The sequence below is a fragment of the Varroa jacobsoni genome, unplaced genomic scaffold, assembly GCF_002532875.2.
Source record: "Varroa jacobsoni isolate VJ856 unplaced genomic scaffold, vjacob_1.0 contig00558, whole genome shotgun sequence".
NCBI classification, from domain to species: domain Eukaryota; kingdom Metazoa; phylum Arthropoda; class Arachnida; order Mesostigmata; family Varroidae; genus Varroa; species Varroa jacobsoni.
This window is the reverse complement of record NW_019214487.1, coordinates 54,191-79,550: the sequence shown is the minus strand read 5'-3', so window position 1 is coordinate 79,550 and position 25,360 is coordinate 54,191. Positions and strand designations below refer to the sequence as shown.

General features: G+C 37.1%; 2 protein-coding genes across 2 annotated transcripts in view; one reads left to right on the top strand and one right to left on the bottom strand.

Moving 5' to 3' along the window:
* The window catches only part of LOC111271360 (GRAM domain-containing protein 4), an 81,070-nt gene that overhangs the window by 20,591 nt on the left and 35,119 nt on the right, over positions 1-25,360 (top strand). The window lies entirely within an intron of this gene.
* On the bottom strand, positions 13,977-17,847 carry LOC111271366 (uncharacterized). Its single transcript, XM_022852111.2, has 3 exons — positions 17,248-17,847; positions 14,153-15,182; positions 13,977-14,047 (listed from the first exon to the last, which is right to left on the bottom strand). The coding sequence occupies exons 1-3, from the start codon at positions 17,469-17,471 to the stop codon at positions 14,009-14,011; spliced, it is 1,293 nt and encodes a 430-aa protein (XP_022707846.2). The 5' UTR covers positions 17,472-17,847; the 3' UTR covers positions 13,977-14,008.

The following is a 25,360-nucleotide window of genomic DNA, read 5'->3' as shown; positions in this document are numbered from 1 at the left end:
TTAGAAGATGACGGTAGTGTCTGAAGATTTTCCAAAACAATTTGTTGGACAGTACACATGGAAGTAATGCAACACTATGTATTTGTGAAATAGCCCGCAGAATCAGGCAGTTTCCTTATTTGTGTTTTTATTCTTGCCAAAGTGTATAGATACGGCTAAATGAGACAGGTCCTACATAAGACAGAAAACAAACGTCAGTTTTCGAAATAACAACAAGGATGTTCGTCCGCATTAATATATCGTCCTTTCTAATGTGACGTTTTCTAACGTCACATTGTTGAAATACGGGTAAAGTAGGATATTCAGCTTAGAATTCCGTTCGTAATACATTTACGTGTATGCATATTTAAGAATCGTATCCCTCCACCAGGGTATAGCAGTTAGCGCGATTATAGGAGAAGGGAAATATCAAAAGATCCGATATTTCTCCCATCTTTATTCAATCATTTTCACAGCTGTCACAACGACCATTTCAACTTAATCAAAATCCTCTTTTATTTTCAGTAAAAATTATGCTTGTAAAACCTATTCTAAGATTTTAATGATCATTTCTGTATGATTACTCACCTTATTAGAAAAACTAAAACTAGATGTTTTCTCATACTACAAACCAATTGAAATTTCATTATGACATGAACTGTCTGTCCTTGCAATTTCAAGCGGTTTCAAAAATGCCCATATAAATTGCTTATTTCAACTAAAAAAATTTAGATTAAATCTAAGTTCCAACAATTTTTTCAAAAACAATATGCTTATATTATAGATTCATAAAAAGGTTCATAACAAAAAATGTCTTGTTATTTAACATCTTTATGGCCATGAAACTTGACCTTTGACTAAACTAAAGAAAATATTCACCGAATAACAGCTATAGCGAAGTTCTGCAGTCAGCACTCTTTGAAATATTGTAGTCAAACACATTCTAATAAGAATAATAATGATATAAACTGTAAAAGGACATTTTTCAATATTTGATAAGCAGATTTAACAGTTTCTTTGAATGGAAAAAAGTCAAAGTTAGTGTCGAGAGTATTTGAGAGCACCGGATGATCCAAAAGCATCGAATAAGTAATCACGTACGATACTGCTCTCTTTAACTGCTATTTTTTAAAAGCTTGTAAACTTTTGGCCATCCGGTTGGTAATTTTGTGGAGTGATTTTGCTACATTCCTAGTTTTACATAAAAGTAGGGGACACTTATTAACTTCAGTATCAAATGCAGTAAATCTTGTGAGAATGAACTCACACAAAACATTTAAATTCAATATTTCCACGTATCATTTGAATCACCCACAACTGGACTTTATATATATAAGACGACTTATTAAGACTGTTACAAACATCATCTATTAGCACGATATTTCGCTATTATGTTGCATCCATCGTCTCGTATTATTCTTAGACGACCAATGAAGGAATACGCGTTTCCTACCTCTAGCTTGCAGATGTCAGAAACCTATGCACTGGGACACCTTCTTAATCTGTGGCGAGCACCATTACGGGCTTTGCAAACGGTAGTTTGTTCCATGCCACGTTAGTGCATCGGATTTAACTGCTGTAAGTGTTGAAATAAATGGCTTGATGTATGACAGCGTTCACAGATACTTTATCTGTTATAAGCGCTACTGGGCCCTGCCAGTGGCTCGGTTTTAGCCAGTCATTAACGCACTCGACAGTCGCGTGAAAGCTTCGTAAAAGCCTTAAAGCTCGGTAGCGATGTTGCACTATGGGGGGTCATACTGACGTCGTTCCTTAACGTCTTTTCGGATTCAGATAAAGACTTGATGCACTCTAATTGAAATTCGTTTTCCTGAGTGGACATGAGCAAGCCGTGTAATCATTTCACACGTGTTTGTAGGGCCGTTCTTTATGGGCTGGTGTTTTCTGTGGGAATTGCTCAAACAAGCGAGCTCTGAACCCATTCCACTCTCTCGTGGTGTTTACAACCGAATCGAATCATCTTAGTCTATGCCTTTCAGGATTCCATTGGCAAACCATAGGGCAAAAGAAAATTAAGGGTGCTCGCGTAAAGCGAAAAGCAAATGTCCATCTTTGGGTATAACTTCTAGCACGCGTACGATCAGTCAGTTTCGATAGAGCTCGGCAGGCGTAACGTTAATAATCATTTCAGCGAAAAAATTTTAGAACACAGACGTTTGTGGAGACTTAGCGGTTTTCGCAGGCGAACAATTTACCCATTTGGTCATAAGGTTAGCTGTCAATCATTAACGTAATAGAAAAAAACTGGTTTTAGCACTTGCATTTGAATGCAAGTTGGAAACCTATATATTTTCAACGCTAGCTTTTCCCAATTCCATTATATTCAGGAGTACCTGCAGGTGGCTACTTAGTAAACTATGATCGCATATACTGCTCGGCTGAACACGTGTTTTTGCTGGTCTGAACAGCTTTGTCTCCCAGGCAATACATTAGTACTGTTTGCGAAAATAGCAGACATAACCGTCGTCTAAAATGTTGGAAAGGCCTTCATATACTAGCTTAAGCATCCTAACTGATCCTGTCAGCACTTCATTAACTATACCAAGCACTGGTACGTTCGTGCCAGCATCCTAACGTTTTCAACTGTGGCTATAAAATTTCTAAGATGTAAGTCGTCATTGGATCCCAGCCTAAAAGTCCGCCCATTTTGATATTTAATAGCAGAAAGTACATGATTTAAACGAAAAATTGTTGCAATATAAGAAAACAAAAGGCAAGTAAAAAATACCAACTAGATACGTACTTTGGTAAAAACGATTGTTGTTTTTCTTTTAATAGAAAAGGCGCTTTGTTGTCTTATATTTTTCCATTATTTCACCGATCGACTAATAGATGGATTTATGCCAATATGCGCATATTTTAACTGATACATAAGTAATAGCTATTTAGCTTCAGCGTTCTCCCTCTCCTTCTCTTTTCCAATGTCTGTCCACTTCTATATAAAATTGCGCTCTCTCATTCGGAAGTTTGTTGTTATTTCATTATTTTATATTCGGCTCAGGTTCCTAAGTTAAAAACTCCAGGTTAGAAAAAAAGACGTTTTCGATATCTATCCCAGTCCGCCTTTTGCAAAAGTGAAAAGCCGTTGAACCTTTTCATGATCTTTGCTCGTGTACAGTGAGGATCCTATAACTAAGAGGACTGCTAGATAGGGCGTATTTAGTTCAAAGGTAAAATCTTGAGTCTGGAAGGTTGCCTCACCTCGGCCGGCCACCCAAGTTCGAAGAAAACCCTGGGACTGGGAAGATAAACTACAGATACGGCACTTTGAATGTATGAAATTTTCTGGTAAATTAAGCTCTGAGGTGTACTATAGCCTGGGTACAACGCACAAGGAAATACGGCTACTCATTGAGTCTCGACATCTCGTTCAACACTGGATAATGTCCGGTCTCTGTACAAATTGTTATTAGTAAAAAGTGGTGTTTTCACGTCAATATGACATGGAAAAAGAAAAAGTGAATATTTGCATTAGAAATGCGTAAGTTCGAATTCAGCGAGATCTATATCTCTAAGAGACCCTGGTTTGGTGGGATAACTTGATCGAGGAGGGGAAGCTGGTAAAAAAAGTGTTGCAGAACATATAATACATGAAATTATTGATAAAATTCGAGCGGAACGGAATCCGCGCTGTTTGTCAAGGTAAAAATTGCCATCAGCTCCAATCAGTTTCAAAATGGCATAAGTTCCTAACACTTGACGTTAAAATCCTATGTTATATTTTTACTTTCATTCTGTATGCGAAATAAGATTCCGCCCTTTACGTTAAATTTAAATCTTTTTTTTTATTTAAGCCATCCAAAATATGACTGGCTGTAATATATTCTGCTCTATCTAATCTTGCATCACCTTCTCCGCCTTCTCTCATAAGGCATGTGCAAGTCACCTTTCCTTCAGACTGAATACTTTTGGTGTCGATTAAAAAATTTACGAAATTCCTTAAAGGATGGTGGTGATTTTCCAGGTGACGTTATTTTTTGACAAGTGTACTGAACTTTTAAAAAAGTTGGTATCGACATCGAAAATATTCTAGTAGCTGTATCTACAACTGTTGGTACTGGCATTTAGCTCATAAATACGGTTTTAGCGGTACTTCTAGTGGTAAATGAAGATTATCTCTCAAGATTAATTTTTGAATTACCACCGAACGCGTCTAAATCCTAAGAATCTTTCTACTTCCAATTCGCCTCACTCCTCTTTCTTGAAATGAGTATACACGACATTTATATGAGTATGTGGTTTACGGTTATGCTGGTAGTATCTTTAAACCTTTTTTATTGAATGATTCCGAACTTTGTTATCGCAGATTTTAGCACTGGTTTCCCCAGTCGCGCACTTTACTTTTGACTGCATGTTATAATCGATATTTTGTGAAAAGTTGCTTTTATCTGTTTTGGGCCAACTTCTAATTTTGCATTTACCAAAATGTTAATTCGACCATTTTGTTACTAGTTAAAGGACTTTTTGTACAAATGAAAGCCTTGTACAAATGTTTCAGTAAGACCATTAGTCTAATGTGTATAAACTTTCATTTTCGCGCATAATTTTCTAAATTGACAAGAAAATCACTAATACATTTACTGGGTTATTGTCGAAGGAGCCTAACTTCACATATCTCAAGAAATTGGTTTGGCGCTTATTTTCATCAAGTATTTTAGCAAGCGAAAAATCTGTTTTTGGTTTCAATTAAGGGTGTAAACAAACCGTTTTGCATTCTACTATGCCCCGATGTATAGCTATCGCTTGTGCTGGTAGGTCTTGAAGATATTGTTGCATTTTTGATGATATACCTAATCATACCCTGTATAAGTTCTATCGTCATCAAATATGGAGAGCATACACTAGACCGTTCTTATAGCGAACGTATTATCGATAATGTGATTTCTGAACAATGGTTGCAGCATTTCTGTAGTGAGTGATGATCAAATCGTCCGCGTATTACTTTTAATCTTAGTTCTTTTCCTTTTTCTACCGCCAAGTTAATCAGAATTTCTCGAGTTCATTTAGAGCTTAATGAACTGGTATAGGAGAAGCTACACTTTTATCGCCGCTATTTATGCGCTAATTTAGATTCGAGTGTTTTATTTTGAACGTTTTCTTAACCTTATCAGAATTAGATATGAAAGCCGTGTCCAGAACCTTACCGAACAGAGCCGGGTATGCACATGCATTATACACCCCAGTTGCCAGTTTCTTAAACCGTTCTTTCGAATTTTAACGTTTATCGTTATTCTTACACTTCTGCCCTATCTATTAAAGTCACTCTATTTATTAATTTATCACTAAGCAAACTTGTCGGGTATTGATCTTGATAGTTCGAAAGGTAGCAGATTTTTTTGTAATTGAGGAGCACGTGTACGGTTCATGGGTGACCAGTAGCAGTGGCATGTTTAGGTCTCTCAAGTGCTTATCGTATTGACTAGACTAAGCTTGGTGCAAAAGCTCGATTGCAAACTAATTCGTAACGATGTACTATTGTTTTGCTTTAGCTAATTTTAATTAACTTCAAATAGAAGGTGCTCATTTGTAGAATGTTCCTGGCTTTCCTTTTGCAGAAATATAAACTGCTTTTACGAGAAACTGGACATTCTTTTATTAGATAAACTACATATCGGGGTTCAGACTTTTCAGTATATCAACAGTAAACCTACCAACATTTTTTGCCTTTGAAAAGTATATTGAAAATTAAATGTAGACTGTCTATGAAAAAATTCAATAGCGGTGAGATAATTTTTACGACGAATGAACGACTAACTTGACTGCTATTTGTATTAATGCTAACTAGTCGGCTGCCCTGAAATGGTTTAGAATTGCACGGTCGATGGAATTTATTATGTATTTCCAAACAATTCTAATAGCTAACATTGTGCCGGATTCATGCATTGTATAACAAACCCAGTAATTGGGTTTGAATATTAACTGCCTCGTTTAAGCCTTGTGCAATTTAAAGAATGCAAAATATCTGTTGAAATATAGTAAATATCTATTTTTCATATTCCACCAAAAAATCATTGTATCAGAACGCACAGCGGTACTACACGCAGGATTATCTTGATTTATAAGGAAAGTTTCGGTTACATCATCGTGGAAATGTTACGGTTTTCTCCATACGTTATTCAGAAACCCTGTTAGTATTGTAGTTTTCGCGCCACATAGTGTCTTGACCACATGCATGCAAAGCCTTGCAACTTAAAAGGCTTTCGTTACAATCGTGATACAAAAAGATTGTTACCTTTTTGTATAACGATTGTAAATTTATAAATAACACTATTATACCCCATGATATACTCATATCCGTTGTAGCGGTACTTAACTGTATAATTATTCGAAATAAAAAGTTTGCTAGTTGAGTTGCTAACAGCCGTCAGGCTAATAGGCTTTATGCAATACATCAAACACTAATTTCTAGTAAATCACTCATAACATTTTCCATAGATAATTCGTATTTTATAGTTTCTGCCTGATATATTAGTATTAAAAAAACACCTTTAATACACTGTTGATTAGCTGACTCTACCTAGCCTAATTATCTAGCAGTACTCAACGATTAATTCAAAGATGGAACATCCAATATACAGTATATTTCAGATTATTAGAATTATTTCATCCTACGAATTTTATCCTTACTTTCAAGTTCTCATCAGTTTTTCAAAAATGATTATACTCTTTTTAAAAACTCAAGCTCAAAACGTGATTTGTGCTTTTACCGTTAGCAACATTACCGCGCTTGCGTAAAGGTTAAAGTGTTTATGTAATTGAATTTCATTAGACTTTCAATTTTCGTAGATCTTATGTAGGTCTGCTAGTAACACTATTGTTTTCATTTATTAACGTAACTGTACCAGTACATTGTTCGTTTGACTTTTTCGTGGCCCCAAGAAGGCCATTTTGGCTCTGAAGTAACTTGAAATAACATTGTTTCTAAATATTCAGCTACGATAATAAGCTCAGATAATGATAATAGCGATAAATGAAAATCGTTATTGCAAAAAGGCCTCAAGTTCCTTGTTGTAACGAACCTCATGCTTCAGCAGTTAATTGATTCCTGCCGAAATGTAAAGACGAGTATGGCATTATCCAGCACGAAAACAATTCGACAATCCCAAATAGATCGTCATATTTATTACGGACGCGCGTCCGAGTATAATCAGACTGTTCAAGTATTTGGACTAGGTCAATCAGATCCTTTCGCCCTCGCCTCCACTCGCCGTTATTACGCTTTCTCTGTCCAACTAGGTTGAAAAGAAGCTTGATACCTCAAAAGTCATTAAAAAAACCGACCTTATTGCACGCCTCTACACAAACATCTTACAGTGGATTGGCGGTAACGTTTACTCAGTCCTTGCTCAATAGAAATCTATGAGAGAATCGTATTATAATTTCATATTAGTACACAGCTAACCAATTGATACGTAGTTCGTCGCCAAGGATTGGAAAGCGAGTTTTGGAAGCACTCAGCATTTAAATGAATCGTTTATCGTAGACTTGAAGGCTGCTATTGGTATATGTCATTAAGGTTGTCCATCTTATATTAGCCATTCATTATAAATTTCTGAATTTCTATTATTATTGCATCACTATAATGTATCAGAGCTATTTAACTATACTGCATCGTCGACACTGATAAAAAAGCAATCTACAATAGTCGTAGTAAATATTTTCTGGAACATGTGCCAGACCAACAGATTAATATGTTACGGGATATTATACGGTCTTAAATAACAAAGCGTGCTGATGGCATCATCTGTAAACGCTATCTATATTTTGTTTCTTTCTTAGACACGTGGATACAAGGCACTGCATAGATCTAAAGAAGTCAGCGGAAGTTCTCAAGACCAATACGGTCAGCTATTTACTAGCAGATTAACAAATTAAGATGAAAAAAGATTTTGAAGTTTACATCTTGATTTGGTAGTGGCAGCGCAAGGACTTTGTCCAGTAGTAGAAATCAGCAGACACAATAAATTTGTTTTTCGGTTTTTTTGGTAGTAGTAGTAGTAGTAGTTTCGCCTACTGCCTTGTATTATGCTGGCTTTGCGAATTTTATAATAATAATTAAGTAGGATCGAGCTGTGATGTACACTTATCCTAACTAATCGTTTTTGAAAACAAGTAACTATTACAGAATCAACTATTAATATAACAAAAACATTTTAAATTTCCTTATTATCGGCGTAGGTTAGAGCAATGCGTGCCCATTAGAAAAGGTAATTTACAGAATTTCGAAGCGCACGGAAATCTTTTATTTTTACGTCATTAACACAAATGGCTACACGAAATCTGTTTTCAATATTCATACGTGTTTACCCCAAAGGCTGTAGCCAACTAAACGAATAATGATTTTTTTTTAATTTCAATTTTGTAACCGAAATTTAACGAAAAATGCTTCAGTGGCCACAACTCGAACTTGCATCGTTGTCTTATCATAGGAAGTTTAAATATTCACTAGGCGATTGGCGATGATTTGCAGATGCTTCCCAATTCGGAAATTCAAACAAAAAATATAATAAATGTAAACTTATTGCACACTTTCTTTTTGCTTGGGACTAAAACCTTTTACCCGTACAAGAATAAACACCATTAAGAGCATATAATGGGTAGTAATATATACGCTGGTTAAATGCAACAGTGCTGAAATGATATCATTTTATCGGAATTAAGCACCTAGCTAGGAATCGACCTCGGCGCCTCTATACTCTGTTAGGCCGTAATTAAATTTAGGATCTTTTCAATTACTAATATCTAATTCCAACTGTGTCACGTATGAAATATTTTTTGTATAATAAACAGGCAAAAATAAAAATTAGAAACTAGTAGTTTAGTTAGTTTGGAAACGGTACCTCGGTGTCACAACCGGAGAGCCACGGGTTCAAGTGCACAGACTCATTTTATTAAACTAAAAATTCTGCTATAGGCGTGTACATAAATACGTCGAGATATTCAAAGGATAAGAAAAAGTCTTGTATAGCGTCAAATTATTTTGCAGTAGAGCAGTCTATTACAGAGTAATCTACCCGAATATAATTCACGTCCGCACTGTGTAAAGTAGATTTTTTTATTTCACAAAATTGAGCTTATACTGTCGCTGTTATAATGATAGGAAGAACACGTACCAAGCGTATTAAGCTAGTCACCCATAAATAATAAACCTTTTTAGAAAGTTATAGAAATTTACAGACTGGAATTTTACCAGTTCTTTGTGTAAGAACAGAGCAATTATTAGGACACTAATAGAATTTATATTAATGTCCTGAGCATAAAAATCTTGTCTCAGTAGCTGAATAAGGGATTTTATAATGAACTGCATTCAGCGGCGACCTCCCACCGAGACAATGTGGCCATCGTTGCCGTCTACAAGGTGGCGATCAGGTAAGGGTCGTTATTACTTTATCTGGTAATAATCTTGTGAGATCACGGCCACCGGAAACGACGATCAGAAATTCATTACTTCATACAACGACTCGTTTGGAGAGAGAAAACAGAATCAAAGACGCTTTTATTAAACTGGTACACAAAAACGCCGGCGCTGAGAGAGAGCACTAGCCGATTTATTACTTGAAAATATTGCCCCGCTGTGCTATGTCCAAGATACGCAGTTTGCGAAATGGTTCTTAGAACCACTCTCTCAGCAATATGTATGGGTAGAACCAGTCGTGAGTGTAACGAGTGCAGAGCCAGCGGCGCTTGCTGATTTATCCTAAGGCTGTTCTGTATTTAATGAGCAAATGTCTGCGTATGAATTGTGTGAATACATATAAATACATTCATATGAATTGAGCGTATTATTTTAGTCGACGATGCAAGTGATGTTATTTAGCAAGGTGCTCGAATGCTACACTGAAAGTAACCAACATGCACACAACTAGTGCATTGTTTTACCTATCACAATATTAATAACTTTTTCGTAATACAGTAGGCCTCCTAAAGCTCTAAAACGAGGAAGTTTTCTAAACTAGGCATCATGTATAATCGAATGGGACAAACTAAAAGTAGAAGTTGGTTCGATATAAGCCACCATACTCGATATCGTATCGGTACCTTCCAATTTTTGATCAATGGCTTTTCTGATGACGGAGTTATTTGTCGTGCAAATTACTTCACATATGTGGTATCCATTCTATCAAATATGATTATAGCGGGAAACGTCAACTTGGCTGGGTCATGTCGGGCTAGTTACGAACCTATGCATTGTCACATCAGCCTAGCTGGTGCGTCTGAAGCGCTCTCGCTACACTCTTACTCTAGCGCCATAATATAACTACATTAGAGCTTTTTTCCTGAAACGTCACGATTCGACGGAGTGCAGAATCTATCAAACCCTCACATTCTCAAACCAGAATTTTCCTACGCGAAGAAGAGCGAAGTTTTGGCATACTCTTAATCTGTAGGGAGGTGTCAATTAGCAAATATACAAGTAGACTGATTCGATCCTTTTTTTGAAGCGAGATATATTGAAGCTGCGAACATTTTTTCTGTACTTCGGCGACTAAGTCCAAACTGGTTTGTTTTTGTGTGCTTTTGGAAATACTTGGATGCCATCAAAATGCCAATCGAACATCTAGAACAACGTGTAGTATATTTTTTGCTGCAACTTCTTTGCGGTATATGCAGTGGAACTTTTTTTTAACTAAAAAGAAATTATTTTGTAAATTAAACAAAATTCGACCAGGTGGTTATATTGAAATTAAGCTGGCATAAACTGTCGTCCACCCTCAGTTTAACAAAAATGATTAATTTTTACTAAAGAAACTGCGTGCAACTACCTAGAGAACTTCGTTCACCAGATGGTACAAAACGTCACGCTGGTAACATAGTTGCAAAACTTTTCCTTTAATTACCTACGGTAAGAGCTGTACAGTGCCATAGTTTACTAAATTCATTTCCTGCTCTTGAACTTGCTTTACATTTAATATGGAAAAATATACTAACAAGGTAGGCGGGCAATGTTAGTCCCACTATTTTCAGCAACCGCTGAACGTTTCATAAATACGTGAGACCTGTATATACTAGAGTACTATTGACTTTCTGTGTAATAAGTAACACAAGTACAACCTTTCTATGTAGAACCGTGTTAGTTTGTCTGAACAAAACTTGCAAAGCTGATTAACTGCATCTATGTGATCTTCTCTAATGATTCAATTAGCCAGCTTCGGCAGCAGCTACTAGCGCATTTTTGCAAGCACTAGAATTTTCGGTAGTCTTCATAGTAGTCAACGGATAAATGAATTTTTCTTTTTTAAAATTTCTTTTATAAAAAAGAAATTTGTGGTTGTTGTTATGTCATTGTACCGATCTAAGATAGCCATGGTGAATAAATTTCATTATGGTAACCACAGAATGGAAAGAGCTTTAAAAACGTAACAAAATACATATATATATATATATATATATATATATAGACTGCGAAAAACCGAATAAATAAATAGTTTATACATTAGAGACATGGGCTTTAGTTCTCGGTAGTAGTTCTATGGTACATACAGAGTCCCAGGTTCCGTTCAGTCTGAATAAACCAAGACTGCGCGAAATAGGACTGCGCGACTAGGAGGCCAACCGCCTACGATGCATGTTCTCCTTTAACAGTGCTTACAAGCTGCCTCCAGTGAGATATACCTGAAACACACTACTCTAATAGGATATTAACTTGACCAAGCTCACAGGATCACTGAGTCACGATTTTTGAGACGTAAGCCGGCGAAGCATAAATACCGTAGTAAAATAGTTAAAACGGGATATTTGATTGGGTGTAAAACGAACCAAATTGTTTCTCTTAGAACAATTGGCCAAGTTGTTGCATAAATCTATTAGGGAGCGCGATACCTGCAAAAGTACAAGTGCATAAACGGAACAGTGATAACTATTGGTGTACACACGTGCTGTAGTGCTTGTTGAACTTGATTCAACATCAGCCATCAGATTAGTTAAATTAACATCAAAGCAGTATAGGATCTTGACAATTGGACACATCCTTCATTGCTACGGGAAACAAATTAGAAAATAGTAGAATAGGATCTACGCTGTCGCCTACTTCACCGGTCCCAGATGTTATTGCTACGGATGTAGTATTGATGATAGGCACTAGGTCTGCTTATTTAGTCGGCACTGTTGCGTGTGTATAATATTCACATTATTAAAGTTTGCTACAGAATTTAGCCTATTTTTATTCTTCTTTAATAAGCCCATAGACTATGTTATGAGAATGGTTGTCTGGCATTAAAAACGAAATCTTGCTGTTCGTACATAGAACAAGTTGAAATATACTGCAAAATAAATGCAGGTGACATCATTCTTTAATGCGTGGCACATGATGATCTTGTTCTACCGTGAGCATAAATACATCCTTGAAGAAATGTCAGAATTGAAATCTGGTATTCTTCTAACCTACGTTTATACTGAAAGTTTTAATCAGTGCGAGCCTTAAAGGAATATGCGTACTCTAAAATACAGCAAACATTTGATTAATAATACATTAGTTACACGGTAGCTGCCAAAACTAGGAAACTCCGTATTTTCACTAAGTTTTCACTTAACTCTTCTATTTAGCTAGACATTAAATAACCAGTTGATTGCACCAATAACACCAATACACGTGTTAATAAATAGGTTTTTCAAGCCAGTTATTTTTGATTCGTATATTTCACAGGGTCCATGTTGTTTCTACGAAATCAACGTGATGTACTTAGTTTACTTTGATAGCAAGCTTAAGTAATCTACCTATATGAGTCATGATTCTGGAACAAATCGCAGTGAGTGAACCAGCTTCAGCTGGTATTGCGCTTGTACCAGCCGGCCGGCCGGCAGCGTTAATATGATTACTAATAGCATGTAAGCTAATTTATTAGACCTTTTTCACATCGATGTTCCGTCGAACCTTCTAATTTCTTTACATTTCACGTCTTCAGCCGAATATCTGTGATAGATACGAGGCAAGTGTACAGTGTCATTGCAGTTTGGATTTCGATAGGATGCCTACTGCTGAATTGTCTTGCCTAATAAGTAAACTGATTCTTAGAAATCAGATTACGAGGTTGTACTCATTTTGAAATTGTCCAGAAACTGGCGTTGGGAAAGAGGACCGTATCTCTGCTCTCATTTGCATATTGGTTGCAGATGACTTTGGCTTTGAAGGCAGAGCCAATGAAATACAGCCTTTGTATCTTTATTTGCTATTTAAAACGCGACTGCGGCGAAGTTACATCGGAAGATATCATGCGCAAGCACAAAATTAGCCATCTGAAAAGCTGCAGGCTGTGAGTATCTAGCTAAACGAGTATCTGAAAACATCACATTATCCCAAAAACCAGACATGCCTTGAAAAGATAAAACAAGTAACAATCCGTTTAAATCATTAGACGGGTTGTTATTCGTTCGACTTTACACCTATAACAATATCACAGGTTCAGGTGCTACGAACATTTTTATTTCGAATCAAGGTAGTAGCATAGTGTATATGTAAAATCGAATGGTATCCGTTTTAGGTCAAATTAACCTTTTTCTAGAGCCACCTACCTGTAACAGAGTTCCTATAAATAATTATATAGGTTATGTACGATAACTATTACATCTGATTAAATGTCAATCAATTTTTCAACAATTTTGTTAAAACATAGATGTCTAAGCAGTTCCTACGGTTTACGAATTTCTTTCTGTTGTGTGTGATACGTATATCTTGTACGATGTCTTACGATATTGACTTCTACATTTCTGATTTCCTGGGATTGTAGTATTCAATAGAGATAATATGTCAATAAAACAATCGTTTGTGCCAAACCTACGCTTGAAATACGGGACTCCACGCCTCACCTGTAGAATGCCTATTTTTCATATATATATATATATGTGACACCTTATTGTAATGCTTTTTAGGTTAGCTACCTTAAAACATGCTCACATGTAGAATAGTAGTAAGCTGGAACCGTCAAAAACATGCAGGACCATTATTCCACGACACAGCCGATATAATAAATATACATATGAGCATAGCTTTATGTTTATTACAATTTTATGTTTATTGCACTCCAAAAAAACGCATCGCAGCACCGACGGACTGAAAGCAAATTTAAGAAAGATCAATCTAAATGTGCTTTTATGGAAGATAATTAGATAATTAGAAATGTTAGACAAACAATGCTCAAGAGATCGTTTTACATACCTTTGCACCCGAGGTATCTGTCTTGAGAATTCGTTTAGTTGTAACATTTGGATTAAAGGCATCCTCAGTTTCATTTGTCGATGTGACTTTCATTAGATCTGCTACTTCGAGGTCGTTTATCCCCGTTCCATTAGTAAAATCTCCAGTTGTCTTACTAAATGACTTTTGGGCAGCATCAACGCATGGACTGCTTATTTTTCCCTGAGCTGTGTTAACTGTGCTATGCTGGCGCGATTCTCTACACGAGTTAATAGCGGCAGCTAATAATTCGATGAATTTCGTGTTTTCTTTCTCCACCAGTCTTAAATCGAACAGTGGTACCATATGGCAACTAATGATGGTATATACAACAAGTAGCGAAGATATCGCGATTGACGAAAAAATGTAGGATTGTAATGCTAACTTTATATCAACAAAAATGAAGCATGCACCGATCATAAAATTGATAAGCCAAGAAGAAAGGCTAAGACCTTTACCACAGATGTGGCTTCGAATCGAGGCCTTTTCGTCAAGCTTGTCACACACAAGAAGACCCAGCACACTACCCAATGGTCGCACAACACTAGAAATCCCTCCTTGAAATTTATGTGCTCCATTGGCCGTTAGATAACAAGGCCGAAAGCCCACAAGCAGTGTGCATATCATTACTGCAGCCACACAGAGCCAAATCTTCGATAAATGCATCTCATACCATTCCACAAGTGTGCACCGGAATTCAATTGCAGTAAGTGCAAGTAGGTAAGACAGAATAAAGGATAGGATCATGCAGTTACCGAATGGGCAGTCCAGCAGAAAAGAGACAAATGCAAAGATGATTGTACACACATTGCGACGAGCCGAATCAAACCAGAGGGGCTCATAATCTAACAATACATGCCAGAAGCAAACAGTAGTAACAGCGGGAACTGAAATTGACGTCCTTCGACGACAAGGAGATCCTTGTGGTGATCTGTGTAGAACATCAGAATCCAGGGCGTTCTTGATTAGCGAGGATGCCATTAATGCTGTGCAAGTCACGAACATTAGGTATCTGGTAAACCATACAAAAATTTTACACGGGTTCTAAATGGCCCTTTTTAAAAATAGGTAGATTGGTGATTAACGAATGCAATATAGTCAAATGGTTCGATTTTATGACAAGTTAATATCACCAAAATAGTCAACAAATTCAATGACTATTTTTTTTTTATTAGATCAGATCTGTTATCGTCTCTACATAGATATATTAATGTTATATATAGCGATTGTTTTATGCGTTTAGTGAGGACAATAAGATGAATATGACTAAATGACTGCGGCCAAAAAAACGTCTTTATCGGAGATAGGCCAATGTACTTTTTCTAACAAATAAGAATTTATTTGGTACGTCACACTGGCCTCTGTTGGAATTCTTATTACTATCCTCAATAATCGATGTATTTTTGAAAGTAGCTTGTCATTTGTTATCATTTCAAGACGTTTTACAATTCTGTTCTGTTGCAAATGGCGATCTTAGAAACACTGTTGAAAAAGCGTCTTTAAAAATGATGCGTAATAAATACATTCTGGGGACTGGGTCTCGGCTACCGCTCAGTTTGTGACAGCTCAGCGTAGTTAGAAGTGGTTGTTTGGTTTTGCTATATATATATATAAAATTATTTTTCTTTTATTACTTACTAGTTAATTTACTCTAGCACTTTCTCAAGTTTTTCTTTCCATTCAAGTATGATGCTTACTCATGATAAATAAAGGCAAAAAAAACAGAAGCAGGCTCACAGTTTGGTAATTCTCAAGGCTACAATTAGAAGTAAATAGACTTTCAACAAGAAAAAAATAATTTTATCTATCGAAAAAAAAAGATCGGTGTCAACTTTGAACCTTTTCATTTTATAACTATAAAGTTTAACAGGTTATAGGTTCATTAGCGCTCCCCCACGTTCCTTTTAGGTGTAGTCGTCCAGACCATGATTTCATAGAATTGTTTATATTGTCAAAGAAATCACTTGTTTATGAATAATTTTGTCATTACTTCAAAAACCGAGAGGGTACATAGAGATGTTAAGGTCTTACAAACCCTTGTAGCGTGTTATTGTCCTAGATATAATTACATATCGTGACACCAACATACGGTGGCAAGCAAGCCCGTGGCAGAGCATTAGACCTGTGGTCAACGTAATTTTGATCTTAAGTGGCATTATAGCCAAGTGTACATAGTGGCAGAAATTCTCAAGGAATACGGTTCGTTTGAATAAGTAGAGCCATCAAGGCGTACAAACTGATCGAATCAACGAAACTGTGTGCAAGTACGGTGTTGCTTCGAAAGTCATGGTACCATTCATTGTTATAAGATCCGCATTACCGTTCTAAGTAATGTGATAAAGCTCGACACACTACAAAATTGTTGGACCCGGTATTCGACTAATCCGGGTGAAAATACGAGAAGTCTGAATTGGAGACCTAAGGGAATGCTTACATACTGCAAACCTAGGTGGTCTCAATGCCGATGATTTGTAGGCAAATGAAAATTGTTTTAGAAGTAATAACTACGGTGAAACAACCGAAATTTAACAAGTAACTGCTTAAATTAACTAGACCGTTATCCTATTCCTAAGAGTACTGAGTCGACGGTAACAGATAATATCTTATTGTAAAAAAATACACCACGATAGTTTCTCGACAGATGAGTTATGACGGCCCATTAGATATTTATGTATGAAAGAACATTGGCCTAGAAGGAATATTTAGACTTTGAACATCTTTTGAGTTTGTTTTAGGAAATTTTAGCTTGAGTTACATTTTTCTCAGCATTTTCACCTTTTTATATATAAACATCACTGTAACTAGCCTATCTTCCGAAGAAATTTTTGAAGATCTTGATATTGAGGAAATACGAAAAACTGGTGGATTATAAGTCGGGTAAAAACAACTACTCGTCTACAACATTTTTTTAATCAAATATCGCCACTGTATTTGGGAACTGTCTATTTTATTACAGAATAAATAACGACAGACGCGATAAAGCTATCAGATTTATTCGTTAAATGTGCAGAGACAGACTATTTAAATCTGCAGTATCTATGTACAGCTGGTGCTCCCCGAATATAAAGTATACTTACCTGCCTCTAACAGCATTCCAGTAGAAGATGAGGGGTAGAATATACGGAGCGCACATAAAAAGCCGTGAGAACCACCATGAAATCTCACGAAGCGCGCTTTCAGGGTAAGCAGTGATCTCAAGTAAGATATCATCTATCCAGGAAAACCCGTTCGAAATTCGTCTCACCAAGAGGCTCATCTCCCTAACGTGGACGTATTTCGTTGTTCTAAGTTGATAATGCATTTCTATATTTTCTGTTTTTGTTAATTTATTAAAAGGCAGGCTACAAATCTTACAGCAGTTACGACTATTAGCATACAGGTGGAAGGATAATCGTTTTTACAGGCGACTTTGGGCTGTAAAAAGGCCATCTTTATTCCAAGGCGACAAGATCGCAAACGCAATCTCTTTGCTTTTGTAAGCACTAATTTAACATCACCGATCGACTCCAATAGCGTCATTTGGTTTGACCACTTATTACAAAAGAAAAGAATTCTTCAAAAATGGAGAAGACGTAATCTACGGGTACAAAAAAAGAAAACTCTATTAATCTAAATGTGCACTTATGTTTTGTGGTAACAAGCGCCGTTTATATATGTCAGCAAAGCTAGCAAGTAAGCTGATGATGCATTCCCAAAAACAGTTGTCGAGAATAGACATAATACACCAATTTGGCTTCGAATAATCAAAGTGGTACCAAGTGGTATGAGCACTTTATAGCCCATATTTGCGCGGTTGGAAAGCTTGAGGCTCTGGCTTATACTAAGGTATGACTCTAATCTAAGCTTAACAGCTTGCGTGAATTTGAAGGTATGGAATTGGTGCGCCTGTGCAAGACACCGGAACACAGATGGATGCCGTGTCTGTTTCGGCATTTGGAACACCTCAACATGTGGCCCTCAATTTGGACCGCAAACCAGACTCCTTAAAACTCAGTAAGGGCTCCTGAATGTTGTGTGGAATGTTGATTTGAACAATAGCGAAGGCTAGCTTTTCCGTTGTTACTGGCATCATGGCGTAACTTCCACTTCGGTGAGCTCTTTCTGAAGGATAATTATGTGCCAAGCAATAAACAAAAAGGTATATATCGATACTAACCGGGTTGATGTTACGACCCTAAGCTAGGAAAGGCTGGTTTGTTCTCTCTAAATTGTCAGATTTTAACACTGGCCCTATTCAGTTTACAAAAAGCAAGGATCCGGAACCTCTTAGTAGATACATTAGCAGCGCCGTACAATACGATGACCACGAATCCAGAAGGCAAGGTTGTCGTAAACATTCTCGAAAAGCAGCTTCTCTACATGAAAAGCGGCATCAAAGTGCGTTGGCCTGAAAGATACACGACGATAGGCATACCGAAGCTTTCTAATGCACCCACTTGTCATCCTCAAGGTTCGCCTTAAATTGAAGTAGGTATACATGGGCCTGATTCGACTTACCTGTTATAGTGATTGCTCGACGAATATGGGAACCTGTCTGAGAAACTAAAAAAGTATCCAGACCGCATCTTTTCCTTTACACGGTTTCGACCGGCAATCAAGCCCTATTGTATGCACGTTTCTGATAGAATATTTTGGCGTTGAAGGGCACTAACTGCTGGACGACGATGTAGTAAAGCCGTCTTCTGGCTTTAATGTTTACCTACCGTTCTCTTATGAATGGATCGATTTAGGTTGTGCCTAGATTATCGGAGATTGGTGGTCACCAAAAAAAAAACGGCTTTCTTGCCACAAAGCGATGATACACTCGACATGCTAGGGAAGTTTAAATATATGTTATCCTTGACCCAAAAAATAATTGTCAACGGATGTTCATGGCGCCTAAGGGTTGAAAAGACCTTCATAGTCCTAACGACTTCTCTCGATTTAAGAATGTTTTTACCTAGCTAGTGAATGCCCCAACAACTAATAAATCGTATTCTGAATAAATTAAACGTTTAATGTCCGATGATATTGTAGTGGTATAGTGGGATTTGCAACTTTTCGGCTGGTGCTTTCTGTTTTCTTTGTTGCGACAAAAGCCGACCCCATCCTTCGTATGAGTCCAAGACCATGTCGTTTTTTTGAACTCTCAGAGTGGCGGCCAGCATTGAACACCTAGTCGCGGCGTGATCAAATTCCGCAGGATTCCCTGCGGAATTTGATCACGACGACGCTTCCAACAAAGACAGCTCCTTGAAACTACACCCCTCTTGCACCAGCTGTTTAATCCAGAGAGCTCATCTTTCTACGCCATCCTCGTCAACAGCCGAAAACGTTACCAAAGTTGCTGGATGCGAACGTGGATGGAACGTAGGAAAAGCGAATCCTGTGGGATATTCGGCGTTAATGCAGGCCGACACTGGTGCCTCCTACTGAACATCAGGAACAACTGGGCGTGAAATGGAGATAGCCCAACTTGATGTATATTGGCTTTAGCGTTTAGGCGGTCCACTCAATCTTCTAATAAGCAATTCAAAGCAATACATTTCCTGCATATGCGTTTTCAATGCAGGTGAATCTCGAAACCGGTCAGCAAGCCCTAATAGACGTTTGGGCCAGTCGTGGGCATGGACACCGCTTCTTTATTATTTTTAGCAATTCTTACAGCAATCATAATAATTAGGTTCATTGCTAGTTTGCACTCAAACGGCAATAATTATACTCAGCTCGCACGAAATATGAAGTCTTACGGCCATCTGTCGAATTACGATATATCGAGATATAGACGATTATATATAAATAACATTAATAACAGTAACAATAACTGTAAAAATAACCATGAGGATACTAACAATAAAGAGTACAGAATATCGCACTGACTGAACAGATCGTGTTAACAAGACAACTTTGCCACGTCGATAATCTGCTGTGCGGGTCTTTGCGGCATTGCCAAGGGGCGGGCGGCCTTTAAGAGTTAAGCGAAATGCCACACGAGGGGCAATTCTAACTGATCACTGTACCAAAAAGGCCACTGCTCTTGCGTACTCGAATAAAAAGAAATTTCGACGAGAATCAAAATGACGCACACTGCGCTTCGCTTGACGAGAGGTTACAACAATGTAAGTCATTCGTATACGTCGCGTACGAATGACTTGCATTACTACAACAGTGACCGAACTTTGCATCGCCAAACAAAAAACGCACCGGAAACGAAATTGAGCTACGTCGCCTAAAACTGTAGCAATGCCTCTAACTGACTACTAAAGAAAAGTGTGCAATGTCGCTTTGCACTTATATGCAGTTATGAAGGCTAGTGGTTCAGCTTACTTGCTTTATATGCGTCAATCAACGCGGAAATGTATAAATTTGTTATTCTTTATGCATAGATCTGGATTGTCTGAAAACTATGGACACAGCGCAGCTCGGTGGGCATTGTTGTTACTCAAGCCGAGCGGCATCACCTGCGGTATGCTGGTTTTAGTATATAGTGGAGGTGGTTAACTTTTCCTCTGCAGAATAAACACCTCTTCAGACCGATGTGCTTATCGGGGGGCTGAAATCGGATGGTGGCGATCAGTATTGACAGTATTACGTTTAGTAATTGTAGTAACACCCAAGTTGATTAGACATACGAGACAAGGTTAAATCGAAAAATCAACTGACTTTCAGTTGAAGAACAAATTTATAGTATTGCTTGGGGTTCTGGTTTTTTTTTTTAAGTTATCCATCGAAACAAATATTAAATAGCCTGCTGCTTGATATGTATCAACGTTGATTTAGCAAAAGAACTAATAGTGTTTGCTCAATGCTTAACTGGAACCTTCATACTACGGTTTAAAGCTAACAAAAAAGACGTAGAAGCTCAATAAGCTTTACAATGCTGTCTATACAAACGTATATGATTGTTTACAATAGAAGCTCGTAATATATATGAGCATGGCTGATCTATTTTGAATCATCTAGCAACAAATACTATTCAGTGATTGCTAAGTACTGTTGCTTTGATGCTCCGGTTGTCAACATAACGCCGCGTTAGCAAAATCCATCAAAAATTCTATAATAGAATGTTTATTGAATTCAAATTACTGATTTCGTAATTCAAAGTTGCTTGAAGTTATGTTTGAGCACTAATCTTGTCTATCTACAGCACTGTGAAAGTCGTTTTTACGACTACGTAATAGAAAACATTTGACCTTGCCGATCCCTAGGTGATATTTGAATGAATGGTTGATCCAAAATACGAGCTACCGTAAGCCAGTATTTATTAAACGGTAAGTATCCACGTCCATTGGAATCGACCGGTTTGAAAGCAAAATATATCATGCATTGCAATGTTGCGTTTGTTCACTACGTAACTTAAAAGTTAAGCTACTGAGAAGTTTCTTACAAAAATTGTTTTCATTGCGACAATATCGTTTCTAAATGACAGGCACATCTGCTTGTTGTGATGATGGTGGAATTTATGGGAGAAATGTAAAAACAAAAAAATTGTTGACTCACTCATAACACTTCTACAAGGAGGGTCTGCCAGAAGCGTTACCCTTTTCGGAACAACGACACGAACTCTCTACGAAGGGCAAATCTGCCACCTACTTCAATTGACAGGTACCTCAATTAAAAAAAAAATAATTTTTGCTTTCCTTCGTTTTTTCACACAGAGTAACATATTTGATTACGTTGTGTTTCTCTGCTAGTTTCAACCAATGGGTGCTAATAGTTATCTCGACGTATATTCATCTGGAAATCCCACCGCGGCTAAATTCGGAAGGGTTTTAATGCTTAAGTGACTGCGAATAGCAAGCTCTTACCTGTTTTATGTACGTTATTTTTTGGTATAAAATGTTTCATAATCCAACTTTTATTTACTATTCATTTGCTAAATAAATAACAACCATAAAATGATTTCACAAATATTATTAAAAAAAAATAATGTACTTATTGAAATTTAGAATATTTCGAAATATATTGGGATTTTATCACATATTTAGCGGAATTTTCTACAGAAAAGTTATTCGGTATAAGTGTGCGCATTGTTTGATTATGTCGAGTGTAACTGTAATAAAGGTTCTACATGAAATTCATGAAAAACATAAAGACAATGTTAGCCAAACATTTTTTAGTAGTCGAAAAATATAAACGATAACAGAAACGTGTAAGATTTCTTTGCGTAAAACAAAAGTATCTATTATCGACCAGAACAGCCTTTAGTAGTCTACCCGTAAAAACGTGAGGTTACTTTTGAAAAAGTTTTCACGATTTCTTTAAACTCGGCTGTTTGCGTTGTAAGTGAGAAAAACTATTCGTAAAGCGCGTTATGTTCTGTCTCTCCTATCAGCCGAACCAGGAAAATTGAGACCCTTCCCCGCTGACTCAATCAGTGTTTGGTCAGTCAGGTGGCTTCTTACCAGCTCTCAATGCGTTGGTGTTCTTTGCGAAATGTTGAGCGATGCATTGGATCGCTAGGCGTGACACCCGATATCTAATTTGTTTGGTGTATTGAACACGTATGTTTAAGCTTAAAGCTTTTCTAAACTAATTAATTATTATTATTTTATGAATTTCTTTATTATTTACTTGAGCCTAACGTTTGACGTAATTTATAGTCATCCATACGAAACTTGACGTTCACGATGTGATCTATGATAACTTGTGAAACTGATGGAATACTCTCATGACGCTGATGACAGTCAATATTTATTTAAGCTACTTGGGATCAGCAAGGCCTGGTAAGTAGGCGATTCGATGGATGCATTATATAATTAGTTAACCTTATTCGTTAAATCTGCTGTTGCATACAATATTAATTGGTACTCATTGAGAGAAACGCTGTTAGTAGGAGTCGTGGCTAAAATCGCTGCGACTGACTATTATTGATGACCTTTTTGGGACAACAATTAAATGACGACAGAGCTCTAACCGAAAAGGTCTCGAGCCTTATCACACCCGAGCCCGCGCGTCGCTGCCCCTGTTAAATGACCTAGTTCGACTACATTACGCTTTTTAAGGTTCGTGTTTCTTATTATACCGTGTAAAAAAACTGGCTAAGTTCATAGAAACTATTTATAACAAAGATACAACCAAATCAAATTGCACACCATACGAAACGCGGAAGGCAACGTCTACAAGCATTTCGCAAGTGCTATTTAAGTTTTTCTCCGTTCGATCACGTGATGTTACGAGCTCACTTCTAACGCTAACAAGTTGTGCATTTTTCCATTCGAAGACCAGATCTTTTTGAAGAAAATATCTAATTTGATGTAAATAAGGCTTTTTTTTTTAGTGTAAGTAAATCGAGCTAAATTCTATAGCTATTTCATAGACGTCCGTAAAATTCGGCTCAATCTATTATGCCTAAACTCACTCTAACGAAAGTTACAATGTGGTAATCGCGCACATGTGTAACTGTGATAGAAAGCTACGCAAGTATTCAGTTAACATTCTCTGCTCTTTTTCCGACAATAAAGTCAAAACTTGGCGGTTCCTCCTTGCCAGATTACTTAATTTGCAAGTAAGATATCCAAAGATTTTGGGCTTCTGGACGGATTTGAACGCGATAAGCTGAAAAAAAGTCGATTTTCTTAGACAATGGAGCATACGCATCTGTACTGCACAAATTAACTATGAGATAAGTACAGTTAAACACGACCTATGTGCGTTAAGCTAATGGCTGTTGTTTGCGCTCTCCGTACGAAATAAACGGCTTAATGTAGGAAAAAAAAGTTTTTTTCTTTTACTGCCGTGCCGTGAAACTGTTTAAGCATTTATGATAATCAAGTTACGCCACGAAGGCACTAAGAAACGTTTTCTTCATCCAAAAATTATTCTTTATTGGTATGTGTCGTTAGCGGGACTTAATACAACATCTCTGAGTTTGTTTCAAACAGAAGCTAAATAGTAAACATTTACATCATAATTAAATTATATGATTTTCATAGCTTCTACGCTTGAAAAACATCCGACACATGTCTAAACGGTATATATACTATCTATGAGACGGCTGACTGAAGTGCGCAGCCTTCTTTGATTTTGGAATGGGGAAGCCTCCGTTGATTGCGATCAACGCTCCGCTTATATACTGAATTGGGCAACAACTATAATCTATCCCCAAATAAAACACTGGCGCCATCAGTGCACCTTTCCAGAATCAGAATTCCTCGTCGATGTAATTGGGACTGGTAGCTCAAGACGAGAGTGGTGAGAGGTTTGGTGACGTGATTGGTCACCGCTGTTCAAAGCGATGCCAGCCAAGTAGTCCAGTGGAAACAAATGTATATAGAAACGTCGATCCAATCTTCAATCTGATTGGCTAAGAATCGCGGCAATGCGCTTGCTGATACCAGAGCCACGCAAAATATCGTAGAATTTTATACTGTCTTGAGATTCTATTTCTCTTTCGTTTTGGCATTTTTACTTACAATATGATCAACTGTATAACTTTGCTCCCAATGGCTTTCTAATTGTAGCTATACTATATCTATGACAACAGTCCAGTTTTAATAACAATAGCACAAATAATTTATATACGCATTCAGATGCCACGATTCATTAACAGTCAACATTTTATGTGTGTGTATTAAAAAACAATTCAATAAAAGACGTGGTATTATTGATATTTTTATTCAATACTTTCTTTGAATTAAAGCAGATGCTGCCACCAGTCGTTGATGCCAAGACAATTCATCCTGATCGGAATCTCAATCAGAGTATCAGTGAATATTATTAGTGAATTTGGTGAACCCACTTCATACGAAGAGGACGAACTTCCCATACATACACACGTGATCGGATCAGTATCCTGCGATATGTCTAGATCATTATTACGAATTATGCATGTGGAAATCATATGTTTTCGCTTTTGACTGATACCATCTATCTTTACATCGTGATAAATGTTTGAAAAAATATCTTGGAAGGGATTCTCGTAAACATTAAAGGTGATTGCGTGACTAGAAGCAGAATCGTATCGAAACGCCATTTGTTCTTAAAGACACCAACCTGTATGCGTCTTAGTGTACCGAAAGAAAACAATTGTGATATGATCCTGTTGCAGTTCTGCGTAAATGCACATTGGGCTGGTAATGCCTCTAGTTAATCTGTTGTGCTACTACTGTGTTAAAAGGCGCCTGATGCAGACCCAATTGAAGTAAAGTGAAGTTACCTACGTTCCTGTAAGAAGACATACAAGGCGTCTCAAGACAGTGTATGAACTCC

Coding starts and splice junctions, on each gene's coding strand:
- LOC111271366 (XM_022852111.2), bottom strand. CDS start 17,471: ATGCATTATCAACTTAGAACAACGAAATACGTCCACGTTAGGGAGATG. Junction 15,183..17,247: donor TGGAATGCTGTTAGAGGCAG/GTAAGTATACTT, acceptor ATGGTTTACCAG/ATACCTAATGTTCGTGACTT. Junction 14,048..14,152: donor CAGATACCTCGGGTGCAAAG/GTATGTAAAACG, acceptor ATTTGCTTTCAG/TCCGTCGGTGCTGCGATGCG.